General features: G+C 47.0%; 1 protein-coding gene and 1 long non-coding RNA gene across 2 annotated transcripts in view; both read left to right on the top strand.

Annotated features, from left to right (window-relative positions):
• The window catches only part of LOC120843865, a 72,053-nt gene that overhangs the window by 20,259 nt on the left and 33,457 nt on the right, over positions 1 to 18,337 (top strand). Inside the window, exon 2 of the mRNA XM_042291887.1 lies at positions 17,558 to 17,648. Coding sequence (XP_042147821.1) covers positions 17,558 to 17,648 — 91 coding nt within the window. The remainder of the gene's footprint in view (positions 1 to 17,557; positions 17,649 to 18,337) is intronic.
• Positions 2,580 to 11,646, top strand: LOC115314301. The gene is made up of 3 exons (XR_006077965.1): positions 2,580 to 2,614; positions 2,892 to 3,191; positions 9,731 to 11,646. It is a non-coding gene; the product is annotated as an uncharacterized LOC115314301 (long non-coding RNA).

Genomic DNA, 18,337 nt, shown 5'->3' with positions numbered 1-18,337 from the left:
GGGGATGAAGAAACGACATACAGCTGTCAAGCTGCCATCTTGTTCATCAAGCGGGAAGAGAGGGGGGAAAATGCAAACAGAAGGGGAACGGCTGCACGACCTTAGCGCTGGATTCGTGTCGCCATCCGATAACGGTCCATTACATACCAACAGGTATGCCCCTCCTCCCCTCCATCCTCCCTCCACCCCTTCCCTCCCCCTCCCTCCTCCCTCATGACCTTCACAAGTGACCTTTCTGACGTCACTCGTGACCCTAGTGACGTCACATGGGATGTCATTATGGGAAACGTCCCAATGTAACGTGCAGTTAGGCCAACACCGGCACCACTCACTCCGGAGACGCACGCCTAAGAGCTGCACTCTAAAAGACATTCTTCATGTGGGCAATGTGCATGTTGCAGGTGCTGTGGAAGCTTGCCGTCAGTATATGTGCTCCGCAGCTGCGAGCTCAGCTATGGCCGCCAGTGAATACTACCTGTAAAATGAGCTAGATGGGTAAAAGCACCTGCACATACATATTTATGTAACAGACTCTCAGCTTTGTGTTTGCACTCGTTTGACTTGGCATCTCAATACAATGGACCCAAAGAAAATGGGTCCCAAAGGAAATGAGGTCGAAGTGTTGTGTTTGTCGCCTTTGGACCTACGGAGATGTAGAGTTTTCGGCATAAAACATCAAATTCATGTTACTGCTTGCCATGTTTCGGCTTTACTTCATAAGCTTCTAGCCTGTGTATTTTGTGGTGATGGTGCAATGGAAACACAATAACCTTTGTATTGTTTGCATTGCTTAACTCCTTTTTAAAATGTACCTTCTAGCACTTGAGCAGTGTACAAGATTAATTCTTCTATTAATAAGTGCAGTGTTTTTTCATTAAAAAATACCGATTTTGACTTTTAACTGAAATGACATGGCTCAATGTTTCAGTGTTCTTGGATGTGCACAGATCCTTCTTGCTTTGGAGAGAACTTGCTGGAATGTTTCCTAGAGTGGGCCCAGTATTTAGTATTTGCATACCCAAGATACAGTTATGAAATCAATGTTAGCTTTGCTAGAACCCCCAATCATGTCAACCTCAAAAGGCTAGACTTGTCTGCATCAAATGGCACATACTGCATTCTAGTATCTTTGTAGAAACAGCAGTAACATGACAGCTCACTGGTCCTGTGCCTGTGGAAGACGGCTCTTTTTACATTTTCTTGGGTCATTGGATTTTGTCTGATTGCAGCAAGTGCGTTCATTGTTTTGATTTGTTTGTAATAAAAGTTTTCAATCCAGAACTCTTGACAACTTCTATAATTTAGCCAGGAAAATTAGAAGGGATGTTCAAATCCAGAGCTCTTGACTATTACTATAATTTAACCAGGAAAATAAGAAGTGAAAAAAATTGATTGAGCACATAGAATGTGTGCTTCATTTTTATGTGCAGTAAAGACAAATGTATAACAAACTCGCCCTTGTGGAAAGCGTCAACTCTGCAGCTAAAAAATTTTACGTTCTGCAACTTTTTTTTTTTTTTTTTTACTTTTTGTGTCGTGCGTAGCATCGGTTGGTCCCGCTAGTGCAGTACGGATGTATGTATGATCTCTATGGAACAGATGCCGTGCTTTCTTTTTAGCAACTTTTGTAATCTTGTTAAATTTCTCTCGAATTACGCGTTTTTGTTTCTGCATTTCGTACACCAATTGATACTTTTTATCTTTGCACCAAATTACATTCGTCTTTACCTTTGAAGGGACGTACAGTGTTGTTCCTTTTTCTTAGAAAATGCATCGGCACGAACGGACATTTCTGTGGACACCTTTATTCGGCGTACGCACTCAACGTCGACGATGGTGGTGACAGACAACGCCCAGAACCGCGGCTTGCTGTTGCTTTTCACGTATAACCACAGTTTGCACGAAAAACACGACGCAGTAATTATGAGACTGTCGTCGTTTGTCGCTGTCCAAAACGACCGCGGCGTAGCAGACGAGCCCGTGTCACATCCACGTCCGGATTCTTCGTTTTTCTCCGTTTCCCCTAGATTCCCTCTCGAGGCACCGCTCACTCGGTTGTAGGTACCGGACTCAAGTCCTGACTTGGCTGAGACGGTTCCAATTTCGTTTCGAGCAAGCGGCTCAACCGGCGTCTTACGTTGGGTCTCAGCTGAGACCCAAGATGAGACCGCCTGAGAAAACAAAATGTCGGACGTGGCTACCACCAGCAACTACGCACCGGCTACAAGTCATTTTTAATGGGTGAATGCTTTTGTTGAAGCGAGTTTAGTCTGCTTCTACGCCATCGACGTCTTCGACAGGAAAGCCTGCCACGACTGTTTCGTTTTCGGTTTGGTGGTTTCGCAATCGCTTGTTTTCCTGTGAGCTTGACTGGTCACCCATGTCCTGATGCAAGTGCTCAGGTAAGAAATAATATCAATAACACCACTGTTTTGTTGTGCTGTTTCGTAAAGGCAAATGTGAATAAGTTTGGCATAATTATAACTTATTTTTGCGGCTCAGTTTCTGACACAAATGCAGCGCCATCCATTCAAGAATGAACGGAAAGCAAGGCGTAGTACGTAGTCTTATTGTTCAGACGATTTTCAACCTGAGGATCACGGAGTTGGCCGAGGTACAGTTCCGAGGCAGTCCTTCCTTTGTAAAATGATGTGTTAAAAAACAGTCGGAAAAGCAAACAGTTTCTCAAAATGTCAGCGTCAACTCCCGACGGACGTCATGTTCCAAAACATTTTGGAAGATAGCGAGTAGCTTGATACGTTATAGCAGTGTTTATGAACCTTCGCTAGGAATTGTTAATTATGGCGTGGCTATATATATTTGAATCGAAACTGCGCTAGAATTTTTATTGTCTGTCATGAACGAATCTCAGACATATTTCTCCACTTCAGGTGGTCACCAGCAGCGGAGCTCCTCGGAACCAACGCCGGACAAGTAGGTAGTCCTCTTGGTGGTCGGCATATGCTCGCAGATCGTGAGGTGGTCGCCAAGTGGCAAGGAAGCACCCATGACCTCCACATGCTATCGCAGAGCTGTATCAGAGACAACTTCGGAGGAGGAACTTCAAACGGGCTCGTCATCGTGGATGGCGATCGGCTACGATGGCCGTGATTGATCGTGCCGTACCGCTGGGTAGACACGCCAGCGGAGTGCGCATACAACCAGGTGCACAGAAAACTGGAAAAAAAAAGGTAAGGGTTGTTTTTGAATTAGTTAGGTACAAGTACTAATCATGCTGTCTACGAATATCTCGGGGCCAACTTTTTTTAAACGGTCTGATCATACTGTGCCTGAAATAATGAGGCCGTAACTAACAAACTTTTTTCAGTACACTTCAGGTATAGTCACTGCTAGATCCTGGCCGGTAGATGACAACAAGATACAATTAACTATTTATTAACTCAAGATACAAAGGCTACATGACAACGTGACAGGTTTGTTGGCTGGTGTAGGCCGTTGACTGCATGCTTTGCAATGTTCGCGCGGTGTGGCATGGTCTTCTAGGTTTGGCATCTGTTTCCAGATGGTACCACCACTCAATACACAACACTCCTTCCCCCTAAGTGAACTCTTTCTCGAAGAGCTCGAGCCCCGTCTGATCTCTTCTGCCTGGCCACATCCACATCTTGCACTGGGCCCATCACCAACGTTTGCACTGCGCTGCCTGTATCCGGGTGCCCGGGTGGTTCAGGACAAGCAGCTTGCCGTTCTCCATGGCTGATGCTGTCTGTTGCAACTCTCAATGCACCGCTCCTACACACCGTGTCGACAGAACGTCGCATGATAATGCCCTCCTGGGTGCGGGTTTTGTAGGAAACTGGACCCGTCATTTCAACCACTGTCGCCAGTATCCATGAAGGGCCACTGCTGTAGCTGCATATGAATACTGGGTCTTCTGTTCGAAATATTCGTGACTTCGGTTGGGCTCCTTCGCTGGAATTTTCATCAGCTCCCTTCCTCATGCTCTCAGTCAGGTCTGGGTGCAGTCGGTCAAGTATTGTCTTCGACCTCCTGTTCATCAGCATATCCACTGGGCTCTTGCCTGTCATCATGCATGGTGTTACATGCTCCTGTAGCAGAAAACTGGTCAGATGCTGCCCTCATGTTCCCTTTTACAATATGCTGTAGCGAATCTTTCGTTGTGTGCACCATGCGCTCTGCTTGTCCGTTAGTTGACGGGTGGAAGGGTGCTGACGTGATGTGTCTGATGAGACCGGCTTTCAAGAATGTGCGGAATTCTTCGGAGGTGAACTGAGCCCCGTCATCCGAGACCACGGTGCTGGAGTTGCATTTCATGCGTCTACTGAGGCACGAGGAGGTGCAGGTCGTGACTCTTGGCATGCCATGCACTTGATCACATGCTCTTCTATGCTTCTGTCCATCTTGGGCCACCACACATAGCTGCGAGCCAGAGCCTTCATTTGGTCGATGCCAGGATGTCCGACATGGAGGGCCTCCAGCAACACCTTCCGGCCTTCTGGGGGAATTACGACCCTGTTCCCCCAAAGTATACATCCTTTGTGAACCGGCATCTCATGTTGTCGAATCTTGAATGGCTGGAAATTTGCCTCAAGGCCGCCTGGCAGCTAACCCTTCAGAGCCCAGTTGAGAACCCTTCAAACGGTGTTCTTTGCTGTCATTTGTGCGCCGTCCTTGGCGTGGAGCGGTGGATTGGATGTGTTCTCCAGAAACAAAACTTCTAGAGGAGGTGGCACCACAAACTCTGGAATGGTAAGTGAGAGGCAACTAAATGCATCGGCATGTTGTATGTCCTTCCGAGGTCAATGATCCAAACTGTAGTTATAAGCATTCTGTAGGATCGTTCAACGCAACATTCGTGGAGACAAGATGTATGGCATTTGCTTTGCAGGTATGAACAGTCCCAAAGGTGGTTTGTGGTGTTGATCTCGAAGGCAATACGTGTAGTCATGGAACTTCTTTACGCTTGCCAGCACTGCAAAGGCTTCTTTGTTGATTTGAACATAGTTTGGCTTGGTAGATGTCAATGTGCGGGAGTAAAATGCGACGGGGACCTCTTTGTCATCTTGCGGTCGACGGCCAAGTACAGCTTTAATGTATGTCTTATGGCGAGGCATCACAAGTGTGCACAAAGGGCTTTGTTTCATCATAATGGTGCAGCACACTTGCTGAGGACAGCAGCTGCTTGCGTTCGTTGAAAACTTGTTCATGAAGAGGCGTCCACTCCCACCGTGCCTCTTTGTCAAGTAGCTGACGTAGTGGCTCGGCCACTGCTGCCTTTTTCGTAGAAAGATGCAATAGAAGTTTAGCAGTCTTAGGAAAGCCTGTAGCTCCTGTTTGCTTGTTGGTACTGGTGCCTCATGAATCGCCTTCACCTTTTCTTTTGTTGGGTGCACACCCGTCTCGTCAATAAGAAATCCCAGGAACTCGAGCTGCGACACTTCAAAATGGCACTTTTCACTTCTTACCCTGAGTCCAGCATCAGCAAGACGGTGCAGGACTTCCTCGAGGTGGCCTGCCAACTCTTCTTTGGTGCTTGCAGCAATTAGAACGTTATCGAATTATGACACAACCCCGGTGATCCCCTTCAGGAGGTCGTCCATGAAGCTCTGAAAGATCCCAAGAGCAACATTTACTCCAAACCGTAGCCACTTCACTCGAAATGCTCCTCGATGGGTTGTGATGGTTTGTGCCTCCGCCGCTTCTTCATCAACCACCAGCTGCTGGTAAGCTTCTGCCAAATCCAGTTTTTCAAACAGCCTCCCCCCCCCGAGAGTGATGTCAGGAGGTGCTGTACCATGGGGATCAGGTACGGGTGTTGAGCCAGTGCCTTGTTGAAAGTGCACTTGTAGGCGCCGCATATTCTAATGTTTCCAGTTGCCTTCATGGGCGTCACAATCGGGGTCTCCCACTTTGGTTGCATGACCGGCTCGAAAATGCCTTGTTCAATAAAGCAATCAAGTTCAGCGTCAATTTTAAGCGTGAGCGCAAAGCGCATTTGCTAGGGTTTCATGCGGATTGGCATCATTGTAAAGTCAAGGTGCTGCGATACTGGGGGTCCCTCAAACTTCTCAATCTTTTACCCAAAAACGCCATCATACTTTGCAAGCACACCTTCAATAGACAGCCCTGTGACCTTATTTACCCCTAGCAGCCTGATTCCCAATGGTTTAAACCAGTCCATGCCAAGGAGGGTTGTCCACTGTCCCTGTGTTACTGGCAGTTTCTGGTCTCCTTCGAAACTGCTGTGCTTGACATGGACCTTATACACCCCCTTGATCTGCACCGTATTGCAATGGAAATCTGACTTGCGATTGAAATGGCTCACCCGGTGCAGCATCTTCTTCATGACCTCATTTGTTTGTTCTGGGATGATCGATAACTCTGACCCCTAGTCAACTTCCATCATTGCCGACGTCCGGTGCTTACGTGTCTGCGATGCCTGTGGCGGGGCCAGTTGGTTAGTATCGTACACATCATCAGATTGTGTGTTCAAGTTCAGAACGTTCGCCATGGTTTTGGATCCTCTTGTTCCCATGGCCCGCTCTGCGCTCATTGTTTCATGCGACACACACAGTCGATGCGGCCGATTTTTCTGCATAAGTGACTCTGGGCATCCTTAAATTGACAATACTCCCGTGCGTGAGTTCCTCTGCACCCATTGCAAGGCTTTGTTTTCCCGTGGTATACTGTTTCCTTGTCGGTTGCCTAAGCGTGTTTTCTCCTTCCTCTTAGTCCTGATGTATGGCAACGTTGGTTGCCACAGTTGGTTCTCCTCCCCTCACATCGTGGTGCTTTGAGCCGCCGCTTCAGCTGCCAGCACTTCTTCCTGAGCGATCTTGAACGAGAGTTTTTTTTTTGCGAAAAGTCGAGCTTCAAGAGTTTCATTCCTCAGGTCACACACGAGTAGATCTCGCAGTGTTTCCGTGAGATTTGGAAAGTTGCAGTTTTGTGACAACTGCCGTAGTTCCACAATGAATAAGGCCACAGACTTCTCGGGACCCTGATTCCGCCGGTAAAGGCATTCTGGCGTACAATCTCCGACGGTTGGCTGAAGGTCTTCGTTTTGGGAGTTGCCAACGCGAGTATACTATAGTGACTGTACTAAGTCAAAAGTGGCAGCACCGCAAACACTAAAAAAAAAAAAACAGCACGTTTTCTGGTTGGGTTGGTGATATCGTTTGCCTCGAGGTGGAAGTTCAATCTTGCCTTGTAGGCATCCCACTTCTCCGGAAACGCAGGGTTGAATTCTCCTATCTGTCCCAGGGTCGCCATTTCTTGTCGAGGGTACAAGGGGGGTACCCGAACAAAGGGCGATGTTCACAAACCTTCTGCCTCACCTGTACGTTCCGATGTGGGGCCGTAGAGTGCGGCAGTCTCTATGCAATCTTATCCTCATCACCACATGATAGATCCTGGCCAGTAGATGATGACCGGATAACATGAACTATTTATTGACTCAAGATACAAAGGCTACGTAATGAAGACATGATAGTTTCACTGGCTGGCGTTGGCCGTTGACTGCGTGCGTTGCATTTTTTCCGCGGTGTGGCGTAATCTTCTAGGATTGCGGTCCGTGTCCCCGATGGTGCCACCACTCTACACACAACAGTCACCATGAACAGTCTGTTGAAACTGTGGCTATTGCCAGAAACTTTCGAATAGGACACTGAAGTAAAAGTTTTTGTCAGAAAAAATGGGTGATTACAAGCACAGAGACATCAGGACCATTCAGCAGATGGGGAGGGCGACAGTGGTGGGGGGGAAGGGCAAGTTTGCACTCCTCCCCCATATCTTTTCCATTAAATTTCTGACCTGTCGGGGGGGCAGTCTCTCCCCCGCCCCCCTATTTCGTTTCGACGCCACTGTACAAGCAGAATGTGATTACAACCATTATGTCTGTAGTCGACTGTATACTGGTGGTTGAGGCGACGGCCATTTGCAGCGAGAGCTATGGTAAAATGCGCCTGATTCAGCTGTAGCACTTGCTATGTATCGCGGCGATAGTTTCATTGAGTCGCCCCGCAACAGAGTAACCGTCAAAGAAAAGAAAGTCCGAGTGGCAGAGGAGGGCTGCGGCCCCACATCGGAACGAGTCCTGCCGAGTCCTGCCAACTGTGCGGCTGCACAGTTGGCAGGACTCTTCGTGGCGGTGCATTGACAACACTTTTTAACATTTATGTTCACACACTCTTTGCATCAGCCTTGCCTGTTCGTGATAACGATGCCCTTTGCCTTTATCTTCATGATGTAGTTTCCATGTTTTGAGCGCACCTTCGGGGCCTCCTCGCCGAGTACGGGAAGCATGCCTCGCCGCGAGCTCGGCCAGGCAGTGATCAGTCGGCAGTGGCCCCCAAATGCATGCTCGCTGAAACGCTGCCACCGAAACATCGGCCTTTGCGGTCCATGACATATGGATCCTTGCATTGTTTATCAATACTTCACTAACTCATAACTTTACTATGAGTGGCGTCTAGAGCCGCTGGTCAAATAATTGCAGGATTCCAGTTGTGCCTTGAACCGCATATTTAAATTTGTTCTTCCGACACAATAGCGTTTCGCATCAAAACTTTGTCGGTGGCATATGGGAACTTTCTGCTCGTAGCACACTTTAGCAACGCCGAAATATCTTGTACAGGCTGGTTGAATGTCGTCATCGTAAGTTTGGCACAGTTTTTCAAGTTCGCATGCCAAAAACCAGGTAGTTTTGTAGAAAATATGGTGCACATCAGTGCATGTCCGGGCAATTTGTGGCATCCTATGCCTTGGTAAGTGCTTCCATGTGGTGGGAAGTCAATCACCAGCATGGTGCGGGGCCCCCGTTTGTTTGCCGTCTGATAAGCAAGTTAGTTGCTTTGTTTTATATGAACCACAGGCAGCCCAAGGAGTTGTGGCTACTTTTCGATACAGTGCAGTCAAACGCACTGAAACGAAACTGTGTGTATGGGCCTTTACGCCGCTGCGCTTCCATTTTGGACCTGAAGTTTGTACTTTCTTTCGTTGTCGTTCCCACTCGGCTTTGACGTCTGTGGATCATAGATGAAGGTTGCTCAAACATAAAAAGGGAGATGAATAGTTAGGTGTTTTGGCTGAATGTGCCTTAAGCAAATTCGACAAAGGCAGCAAGAAGGGAGATGATTGTAAGGATTGCAAAGGAAAAAAAAGCTTTGATGCTGACTGCATGCCACGTCGGCGGTGACATCGCTCAGGCCTGTACAAATGCAATGGTGCGCAAGGCAAACATTTTTTTTTGCGGGTGCGGTCTTTACGCGTGTTTATTACACTAATGACTTTCACTTTTACTTAGCTGAGTGTGTAAAAGTCGTTGCATTTTTTTATGATGCATCATTTCTTTAGTTTTTCATGTTGCTAAATGAAATACATAATGCAGTGGAATTTTTTTGCATACTTGGAACCAAAAAGACATTGAAGAGAACTAACCAAAAAAAAACTGTTTATTGTATTTACAAAGTAAAGCTAAAACGGCAGTGCCTCTTTGCCAAACTGAAGGCCCCTCCTCCCCTTTAAGGGTCTTGTTGTAGGGCCTTCCCAAGTAACATGAAAATTTTTTCTCCCTGTTCAATATAAAAGTTTGCAGCCTTTTTCATCATTTCGGCAGCCTCGCAGGCTGCCCTTGCTGCGCTTGCCTGCTCTTCCGTCGCCTTCAGTTTGGCAAGGAGGCACTGCCGTTCTAACTTTACGTTCTCGTGTTGTTGCTCCATGATGTCCCTATAAAACTGTTTGTCTGCAGCCCGTGTGCTGGCTGCCGAGCCTGCGGGTGGTGCGCTGGGCCTCCAGACCGGTCGTGAACGAGGTGGTCCCTGCCGGCCCAGTGGTGCCGGTCGCCCTTCAGCAGCAGCTGCTGCCTCAGGCGGTCCCCCTGCCACAGGAGGAGGCCCCTCCCGACGTAGCAGCGCAGCTGCTGCACCAGGCTCCACGGGTGCCTCATCCTCGTCCATCGGCCAGTCCGGAGGCTCGTAGTCCTGCGTTTCTTCGGACTCCGGCACCTCAAGGAATGCGACCCCGGGGTCCACTTCAACTTCGTAGTTCAGGACTCTGTCCTCTCCAACCTCCTCATCAGTAATTGGCTGCACGCTGACTGGTGCTGTGCTGGCCCTAAGGAAAATACACCAGAATGTCAGTCTTGTCACCCTTGTACATAATTTGAAACACTCTTATTTGTATTTCATTCATGCTTTTTGTGTGCATGTGGATCAAGCTCGACTCCTCAGCTCTCGGCCATTGCTGCTATTAGTTGTGAAAGCATGTGGGCTTTAGTAAAGCCAGCCTACAGTGTGCAGGTCAAGCCCGATCTTGACTGTTGCGGCTATTAGTTGTGAAAACAGCTGGCTTCATGGAGATCCAGTGTGCAGTGTTGATGCCGGCCAGATATTTCTGGTTGCTTGTCCCTACAATTCTGTTTTATGTCAAAGACTACCATGTTGAGCAACAGATCTGCTCAGGGTGATTCCAAATTTAGTGGTAGTGTCTACTGGTCGGTGCTTAATATATTGTACTCACTGTACACCATATTTGAACTGACTGCTCAGGATTACTTCTAATTTCTTTTATTTATCAATACTGTTCATTCTTTCAAGGTGGTTTTATTTCAGAAAAGACATTCCTCATGGTATGCAATGTGCATGTTGGAAGTGTTGCAAGAGCTTGACGTCAGCATATGCTCAGCAGCAGCGAACTCAGCTGTGACAGTGAATGCTACCTACGAAATGAGCGAGATTTCAGAGCACTAATCTCGCACAAATATGTTTATGCAACAGACTGTCTCAGCTTTGTGCCTTCATTCATTTGACTTGCCATCTCAATACAACGGACCTGAAGCAAATGAGGTCCAAGCTTTGTGTTTGTGACCTTTGGGTCTACGTAGCAGTAGAATTTTCAACATAAAACAATATATTTTTTTGCTGTTTGTCATAGTTCAGCTTGACTTCATAAAAGTCTAGCCTGTATACGGTAGTCTTGCGATAATTCAAACTCGGATATTATACTTCTGGTTAATTCAAACAAATTTCCTAAGTTTGGTTGTCTCGCCATGTTCTTAGTGTATCCATATGCCACTTAAACCGAATTCCGTTTTCCTGCAATTCATATTTTTTGTTCTTGCAGCCCTTTTGTTGAGTGTGCTTCTTTCCGAGCACCGGTACACTGCAGAGGGAACACCCATGGAGCTGTTGCTTCTTTGCAATGCACCGGTGCTCGGTGATAAGCGCACTCAACGGGGCTCATGCGGAAATTTCTGCAGCAACTTGCGCAGACGCTGTGATCTGGTAGCATGGCGTACACCGAGCGCCGGCACATTGCGGAGAAGCAACAGATCCATGGGTGTTCCCTCTGCAGTGCACCGATGCTCAGAAAGATGTGTACTAAACAAAAGGGCTGCAAGAACAAAAAATATGAATTACAGGACAACGGCATTGAATTTAAGTGGCATAGCATGGGCAAGTCACAACGTCCTCACAAGTTGCTATGAAAACTGTGGTGCAGTGCCCGCTTTTATTGTTCACGTGTCCCCCGTTTAATAGTTCACACTAGACAACTTCTTGACCCGATGAACAAACTGAATTTCGTTTTGAGTTGTCATGTGCTCTTTGAACAGCCCACAACAATGAACATTTTTGAGGGATAAATAAACTTTTGTCTTACATTTCACGAATGTTTCATGTGTAGCATACCTGGTTATGATCAGTAGGCCTATGTAAAGGAAAGCATGAAATATCTTCTGTGTATGTGAAGCCACTCATAAGGCAAATCATATATTTATCTTGCATCATTATTTAGATAAATTTCTGATAAATCAAACAAAATTCATGGCTTCCTGGAGTTTGAAATCATGAGAGTATAATGTATTTTGTAATGGTAGTGTAGTAGAAACACAATCCCCTTTGTCTTGTTCGGATTGCATGATACCTTTTTAAGATATACCTTCTACCATTTCAGCAGTGTACCAGCCTAAGTCTGATATCATTTTTCTTTCCCAAACTTTCAAGACTCGGCCAACGGCGCTTGCGATGTTCAGAAGACTGCGTCGTCCTGCCCATGTACATGTCGGCTCATAATCACCATCATTTTAATCTTGCATCTCACAAGATTAGGTCGTGATCTTACATCATCACATAATCACCATCAGAAGATGTGGCATTGCGGGCGTACTTTGCACGGGTTACGAGTGCCGTGGCTCTCCTAATCCAATAATTACTATTATTATTATTGTTGTTTATATTATTTTTATGATCATCATTGATGAGCGCAGTGGTCTTTCATTGACATGCCTAGCTCGACTTTAACTTCAGGTAACATGGCTCGAAGTTTTAGAGTTCTTGGATGTGCACGGTTCTTTCTTGCTCTGGAGAGAACACACCAGAGCATTTCTTTGAGTGGCCCAGTATTTAGTACTTGCAAACTTCAGATATGATTATGAATACAATATGAGCTTTGCTAGTAGAACCCCCAATCGTGTGAATCTCGAAAGGCTAGACTTCGTACAAATAGCAGTAACATGACAGCTCACTCGTCGGTGTCTACGCCTCCTTCGATACCCAGAAGGTTGGGGCTTGTGGAACCGATGACCGCCAGCACAGCCTCAGCCAGCGGTGTCAGCGTGTGGTCGTTGCGCCCTGCGCCTGTGGAAGACAAGGTTCTCTCTATATTTTGTTTGAGCATTAAATTTTATCTGATTGCAGCAAGCACATTCATTGTTTTGATTTGATTGTATTAATAGCTTGATATCTTAATTTCTTCTATAATTTAGCCAAGAAAATGAGAAAGTGGATAAAAAACTTCCTTAGCACACAGAATGTGTGCTTCATTTTTATGTGTAGTAAAAACATATGTATAGTAAACTCACCGGTCGTGGAGTGTGCTTTCTTCGAGAGGGTCAGTTCCGCGCGGCTGCGAGATTTGAGGTTCTGCCACTGCTTTTTGAGTTGCGGCACAGTGCGCAGCGTCGATGGATGCCGCGAATTCATCACGGATGCGATCTCCTGCCACGCTTTTCTTTTAGCAGCTTTTGTAATATTGTTGTTAAATTTGTTCTTAATTATACGTTTTCGTTTCTCGATTTCGTAAACCAATTGAAACTTATCATCTTCGGACCAATTTGATTTCTTTACCTTGGGAGGCATCCGTGATGGACCGGCAACATCCATGTCTGCGTGCAGCAAACTCAGACGGTCGTCTGCTAACTTAATGATCGAAACATAATTATCAACTTTTATTGCAAATGCTTCAGAGAAAATACGTCCAGCGCATGTTTTTTTCTTAAAAAATTGGGCGTTAAGGACACGCAGGCATTTATGTAAACAACTTTATTCGGCGTACGCACTGGACGTCGACGACGGTGGTGACAGACGATCGCGATACGAAGCAATATGACAGCGTTGGTGCGCACTAAACTCTACCCAAAACCGCGCATCGCTGACTCTTTTTTTTTTCTTTCTTCTATTTTGCACGGAACCACGGTATGTACGAGACATGTGCCGCAGTTTTGCGACTGTCGTCGTTTCTCTTTGCCCAAACCGATCGCAGCGTAGCAGAAGCAGACGATCTCTCGCTTGCCGCCTCGCGTCGCCGGCGCTTTCTTATTGGACAGGAGGTCACAACTCGTCACTTCCACGTCCGGAATCTTCGGCCGTGTTCCAAAATTTACTCGGTCTCACTCTAGGGTAAAGGTTTTGTACCTTTGCGATCGAAAACCTACCCGAATCCGGCATTACTCGATTTTTTGTTGTCACGTGACATGATCTGCCAGGGTAACTCGGATCCACTCGAGTAGATTTGGAACGCACCCTCTGTTTTCTCCGGTATTTCTTCAGTTTTCCCTAGATTCCCTCTCTAGGTACTGCTCACTCCGTTCTTGGCGGTCTGGGTGCCAGACTCAAGTCCGGACTTGAGTCAAGACCGCGCCTGAGTCCGTGCTGGATCCGTCTTGGTCTCAGTCACGGTCTCAGCCGAGACCGCCAGGCGCCTGAGTCAAGACTTGAGCCAAGACTTGAGTCAAGACTTTCTAGCAAGCGGCCCCAGGAGTTGTCCCAAAGTAGTTGTATATGCAAATGAAAGCTAAAGATGGCAAAACGTTGGAGCTTACAAAAAGCGGAAAGCATAAGGTTCCTTCTCTAGAAAATCTCTAGGGGTGTTACTGTTACAGTTGACGTTTGCAGCGTGAAACAACACCGCTGATTGTTTGTTTATATTTTTATTACAGAATAGCAAAACATTGCCCCGAAAAAACGGGAGCCAACGAAGAGGGGGGGGGGGGGGGGGGGGGGGTTCTGCGTTGGCCCCTTGCCCTTTCGGGGGAGAGCAATCTGGGCCCCACACTCGAATGAGTTTGAGACCCCTGATGTAGAGGTACAAAACGCCACAGACGCCGACTACGGGGGAGCTCGGGAGCCCCCCTTTCCCGAGCTTTTGGGAAAATACCGTCGCCTCCGGAATCCTTGGGTGCACCTCATTAATCTCATCAGTGCGCTGGTGCCCAGTGTATAATTAAAAATTTATCTGTGCGCCCTGGTGCCCACACATATCAATATATAGCTGGTGCTCAGTGGATAAATAAGAATTTATCCACTGTGGTTACTACCAGAGATGGTTGAGTGGATACATTCGCTGTTTCTTTTGTGTAATGATTTTTCATTTTTGTTTATGAATTTGTAAAGTTTCATTGTATAATTCCTCTGGTGCCTGCTTTGCGACTGCTTGTTTGGGGTGGCTAAGGGCCAGTCAAGCTGTTTTTACAGCTTTTTTCCTTAGTCGCCTTTCAACTTTTTGTTGGAAAAATAAAGGAATTATTATTATTATTATTATTATTCTAACTTCGCACAGTCCTGTTTGAAGACCCTACGCAGTAACAGCAAACACGATAAAGGCTAGTGCTGGAAATTCCTTCGAAAGCCCGTGGAAGTAGTTGCGAGAGTCGAAGGTAGCACCTCCATGCAGCCTACGGAAGTAGACGTTATAATCCGTTTTGTAAGCCCCATTTTGTTTTCCCAAACACTGGAACAATTCATTAGGGTAGTGCGCTTCAACCACGGAATTCATTGATCACAACTACAGTGACAGCGAAATTATAGGGTCACAAAAGCACATATTTGTTTAGGTATCATGCCATAAGCATGCTTATCCTACGTTATCCAGGGGATTACACACGTTTGGGACGTCTCTTTCAAGAGACTTCCCGAACGTTTTCCTGGGGGATGGATTTCCTGCCTATTCAGAACGCAACATTGTTAGCGCGAACAAGCGATCGCCGGTTTTTCTATGAGAAACCAAAGTATGTCAGCAAAGTTCTAATTGCTGGGGAGAAAGCTCATTCGGGTCTCTAATGCAGGTGATAAAAGTTCGTCCTCACTAATACTCTTTCGAAGTAAATCCGAGAAAGCGCCAATGTTTTGTTCGCGCTAGCAGTGTCGGGATGTGTACTGTGGCGTCCTGCCCGAAGATGCACGTCTCGGGCAAAGCATTTGGCAACGAATTAGTGCGATAAATAATATGTGAAACAGCAGAAATAAAGAATACCGTAAAGAGTTAGCCAAACAATATGAAACAATCGAACTCGTGCGGAACGCCAAGCCAGCCAAGCGCTACCGCTGCCTGCGCTCCGCACTCCGGCAGCACGCCTACTACACGTTGCGCCCTCTCGCGGCCACCGATCCGGTCATCGCAAAAAGAGCCCCCCTTCCGCCGGCGCTCGCTACACTGCCCAGTCTTCTAGTACACCATACCTTTAATACTTTCTTCCTTCAGTCGTGAAAATACCATCCTCCTCTACCCCCCCTTTTCCCTCCCCCCTCCCCCCGCCCCCGGTCAGGGTGTTCCGCGTTTCGCCAGCAGGAAGGTGGTCACCCTATCTGCGCCGTTAGTATGGACGCTTTGTCTCCACCCGCATTGTGGACAGGGGGAATCACCACGTGACTGATAGAAAACCATGGGTAAACAAAAGCACGCTTTCCCTAAATTCAATCCGGGTCTCGAGGCGAATGGAGGCTGATGATGACAAAACCCAGAAAATCGAATTCGACTTCATCGGCGATTTAATCTTTCCTACGTTTTAGAGCGCAGCTCTTAGGCGCCCGTTTCCGGCTTGAGCGGCGTCGGCGTAACCGCGTGATGCATGACGGGTAAATTTCCCCGCTAAATTTAGCGGAAAATTTTGCCCGCTAAATTTAGCGGAAAATTTTCCCGCTAAGTTTAGCGGAAAACATTCCCCGCTAAATCTAACGGAAAATTTTCCCCGCTAATTTTAGCGGGGAACTTTTCCCGCTAAATTTAGCGGAAACTTTTCGCCAAAACGGTGGCGAGCAGGAGAGGATGAGGGGCATAGCTTCCTCTCCGTACCTTCCCCTCCTCCTCCTCAAGAGCTGCACTCTAATTCGGCGTTACCGGGAGTTGTAAACGGCTTTCATTTTTTTAAATATGAGACAGCCTTGATTAGCGCCAACAGAGCGATCTCACCAAACATTTGGAGCATGCGTAACGGCGCCATAACTTTGAACAAAATTGGGTTGTGACTGTTTATTCAGCCAAGAACTTGGTCTGCCTCAACGGGCGACGAGTCTCCCAGCTGTAGATGAGAAAGTGAGCCAGTGCAGTACGACCGTATTAAAAATAGCGCAAAAAAGACTGGGAAAAAAGACGAAGAAGCAGACAGGACGAGCGCTAACTGACAACTGAAGTTTATTGGATGCTTCCAACTCTGCTATCGCCGTGCACGCGCGTCACCCCGCTGCACAATCCGAACGATGAAAGGAAAAAACGCCGTGTTAATATGTACAAGTTAGATAGTGTTAATGAAACTGTACTCTTTCGGTTGCATAAACACCGATGCGACGCTGATGCAAACGTCTTTGTCGCAAGCATGTATATTTTCCGCCTCCAGCAACTCTGTTTCTAACATTTCTTTGTTGCGTCCCTCTACCTGCGCACTGTCCAGCATGGGGAAGTAACCACAAGTTTTTTTTGTTTTTTTTTTGCGCTATTTTTGATATGAATGTCAATTACCAACTTGCCCAGCAGACCAAGCTTTTACAGTACAACCGCTAGCCTCTGGTCTTTAACGTGCATCACGCAGTAGCGATACACAACCACACGCCGGTACGAATCATGGTCATTCAGATCGAAACGGGCAGGGGTGGGGACTGAGCCGAGGATCCCTGGGATCTGCAGCGCGAGCTTTCGCTCCACGTGCTCCGAGCTGGTGTGCGCTAGCCCACTCGGACTCCGATCCCCCTGATCCCCCTTGCCATAACTTTAGTTCACAGGAGGCAGTCGCAAGTGCACGAGACGGCTCATGCCGTTTCGTGCTCTACACGCACAGAGCTCCAGCAAGGGTGACTCGTCGCAACTTTGAAATGGCTGACCAACTACACGCTGTATAAATACCTGCACAACACCAATTATTTTTTGGCCCACTTGCAGAAAGTCGAAAGTTCCTTCGATGTATTGCGACAGCGGTAACATAGTCGAACTGTTTGGTGAGGTCGGTCAATTCCGTAATCATTGTGTGATGTATGGTAATCCTTGCTAAGGAAGTGTATTTGGCACACTTTTAACAAACTTCCATTTCAGGGATGTCTTCGACAGAATTTGACGGACTTGTGTGCTTATATTTTGTTATAAAAGGTGGAGACATTATGTGCTCTTTCGCGAATTTCGGGGTAAGTGACAAATACCGTAGTTGTTTGAACCCTAGGCAAAACATTTATTTTCGATACAATAATTTGCAAACATCTCTTCAACAAAAAATGCGTTGTATGGCTGGCACCTAATATTATCTGGTTATGTGCCAGAAACGGATGTTCACAGTCCGACTATCAGCTAATCTCCTTCCATAGAGACCTCTCTGTTACTCCCGGGGGGGGGGGGGGGAGGAGGGAGGGGGGAAAACTTCACGTGTTCAGATATTCGGCGGTGCTCTGCTCAGTTAAGTCAACGCACTCCGGACTACCCCAGAGAAGGAGCACAAGAAAGAGCGACAGAATAGGAGAGAAAAAACAAATCATTCGCTACATTAGGCGTGCTCAGTTTCCGCGCTGCTCCTCTTTGCTCTGTGGAGTGTCCAGGTGTAAAGTCATGGCATCCTGCGAAAGTAGCGCCATTGCCTTCACTGGCTGCTTGCCGGACACAAAGAGACACTAAGATACACACGACCAAAACCTCGGAAGGCGATTGGCTGATCACTCTCTGTTGCCATTGCATTCGCCATTTAGGTCCTTTCAAATGTTAAAAGCTCTGAAACGGCCGTTCTGAACCAGCCGCGCCAAGATCGCTATAAAGTGTCATTGTACTGGAAACGTTCCTTTTGAATATGAACGTTTTTGGCGCTGTATATGCAATCAACTTGTCA

Source organism: Ixodes scapularis, unplaced genomic scaffold (genome assembly GCF_016920785.2).
Source record: "Ixodes scapularis isolate PalLabHiFi unplaced genomic scaffold, ASM1692078v2 PGA_scaffold2__306_contigs__length_199485367, whole genome shotgun sequence".
Taxonomy (NCBI): Eukaryota; Metazoa; Arthropoda; class Arachnida; order Ixodida; family Ixodidae; genus Ixodes; species Ixodes scapularis.
Note: the sequence above shows the minus strand (reverse complement) of the source record. Positions and strands in the feature narration are given on the sequence as shown.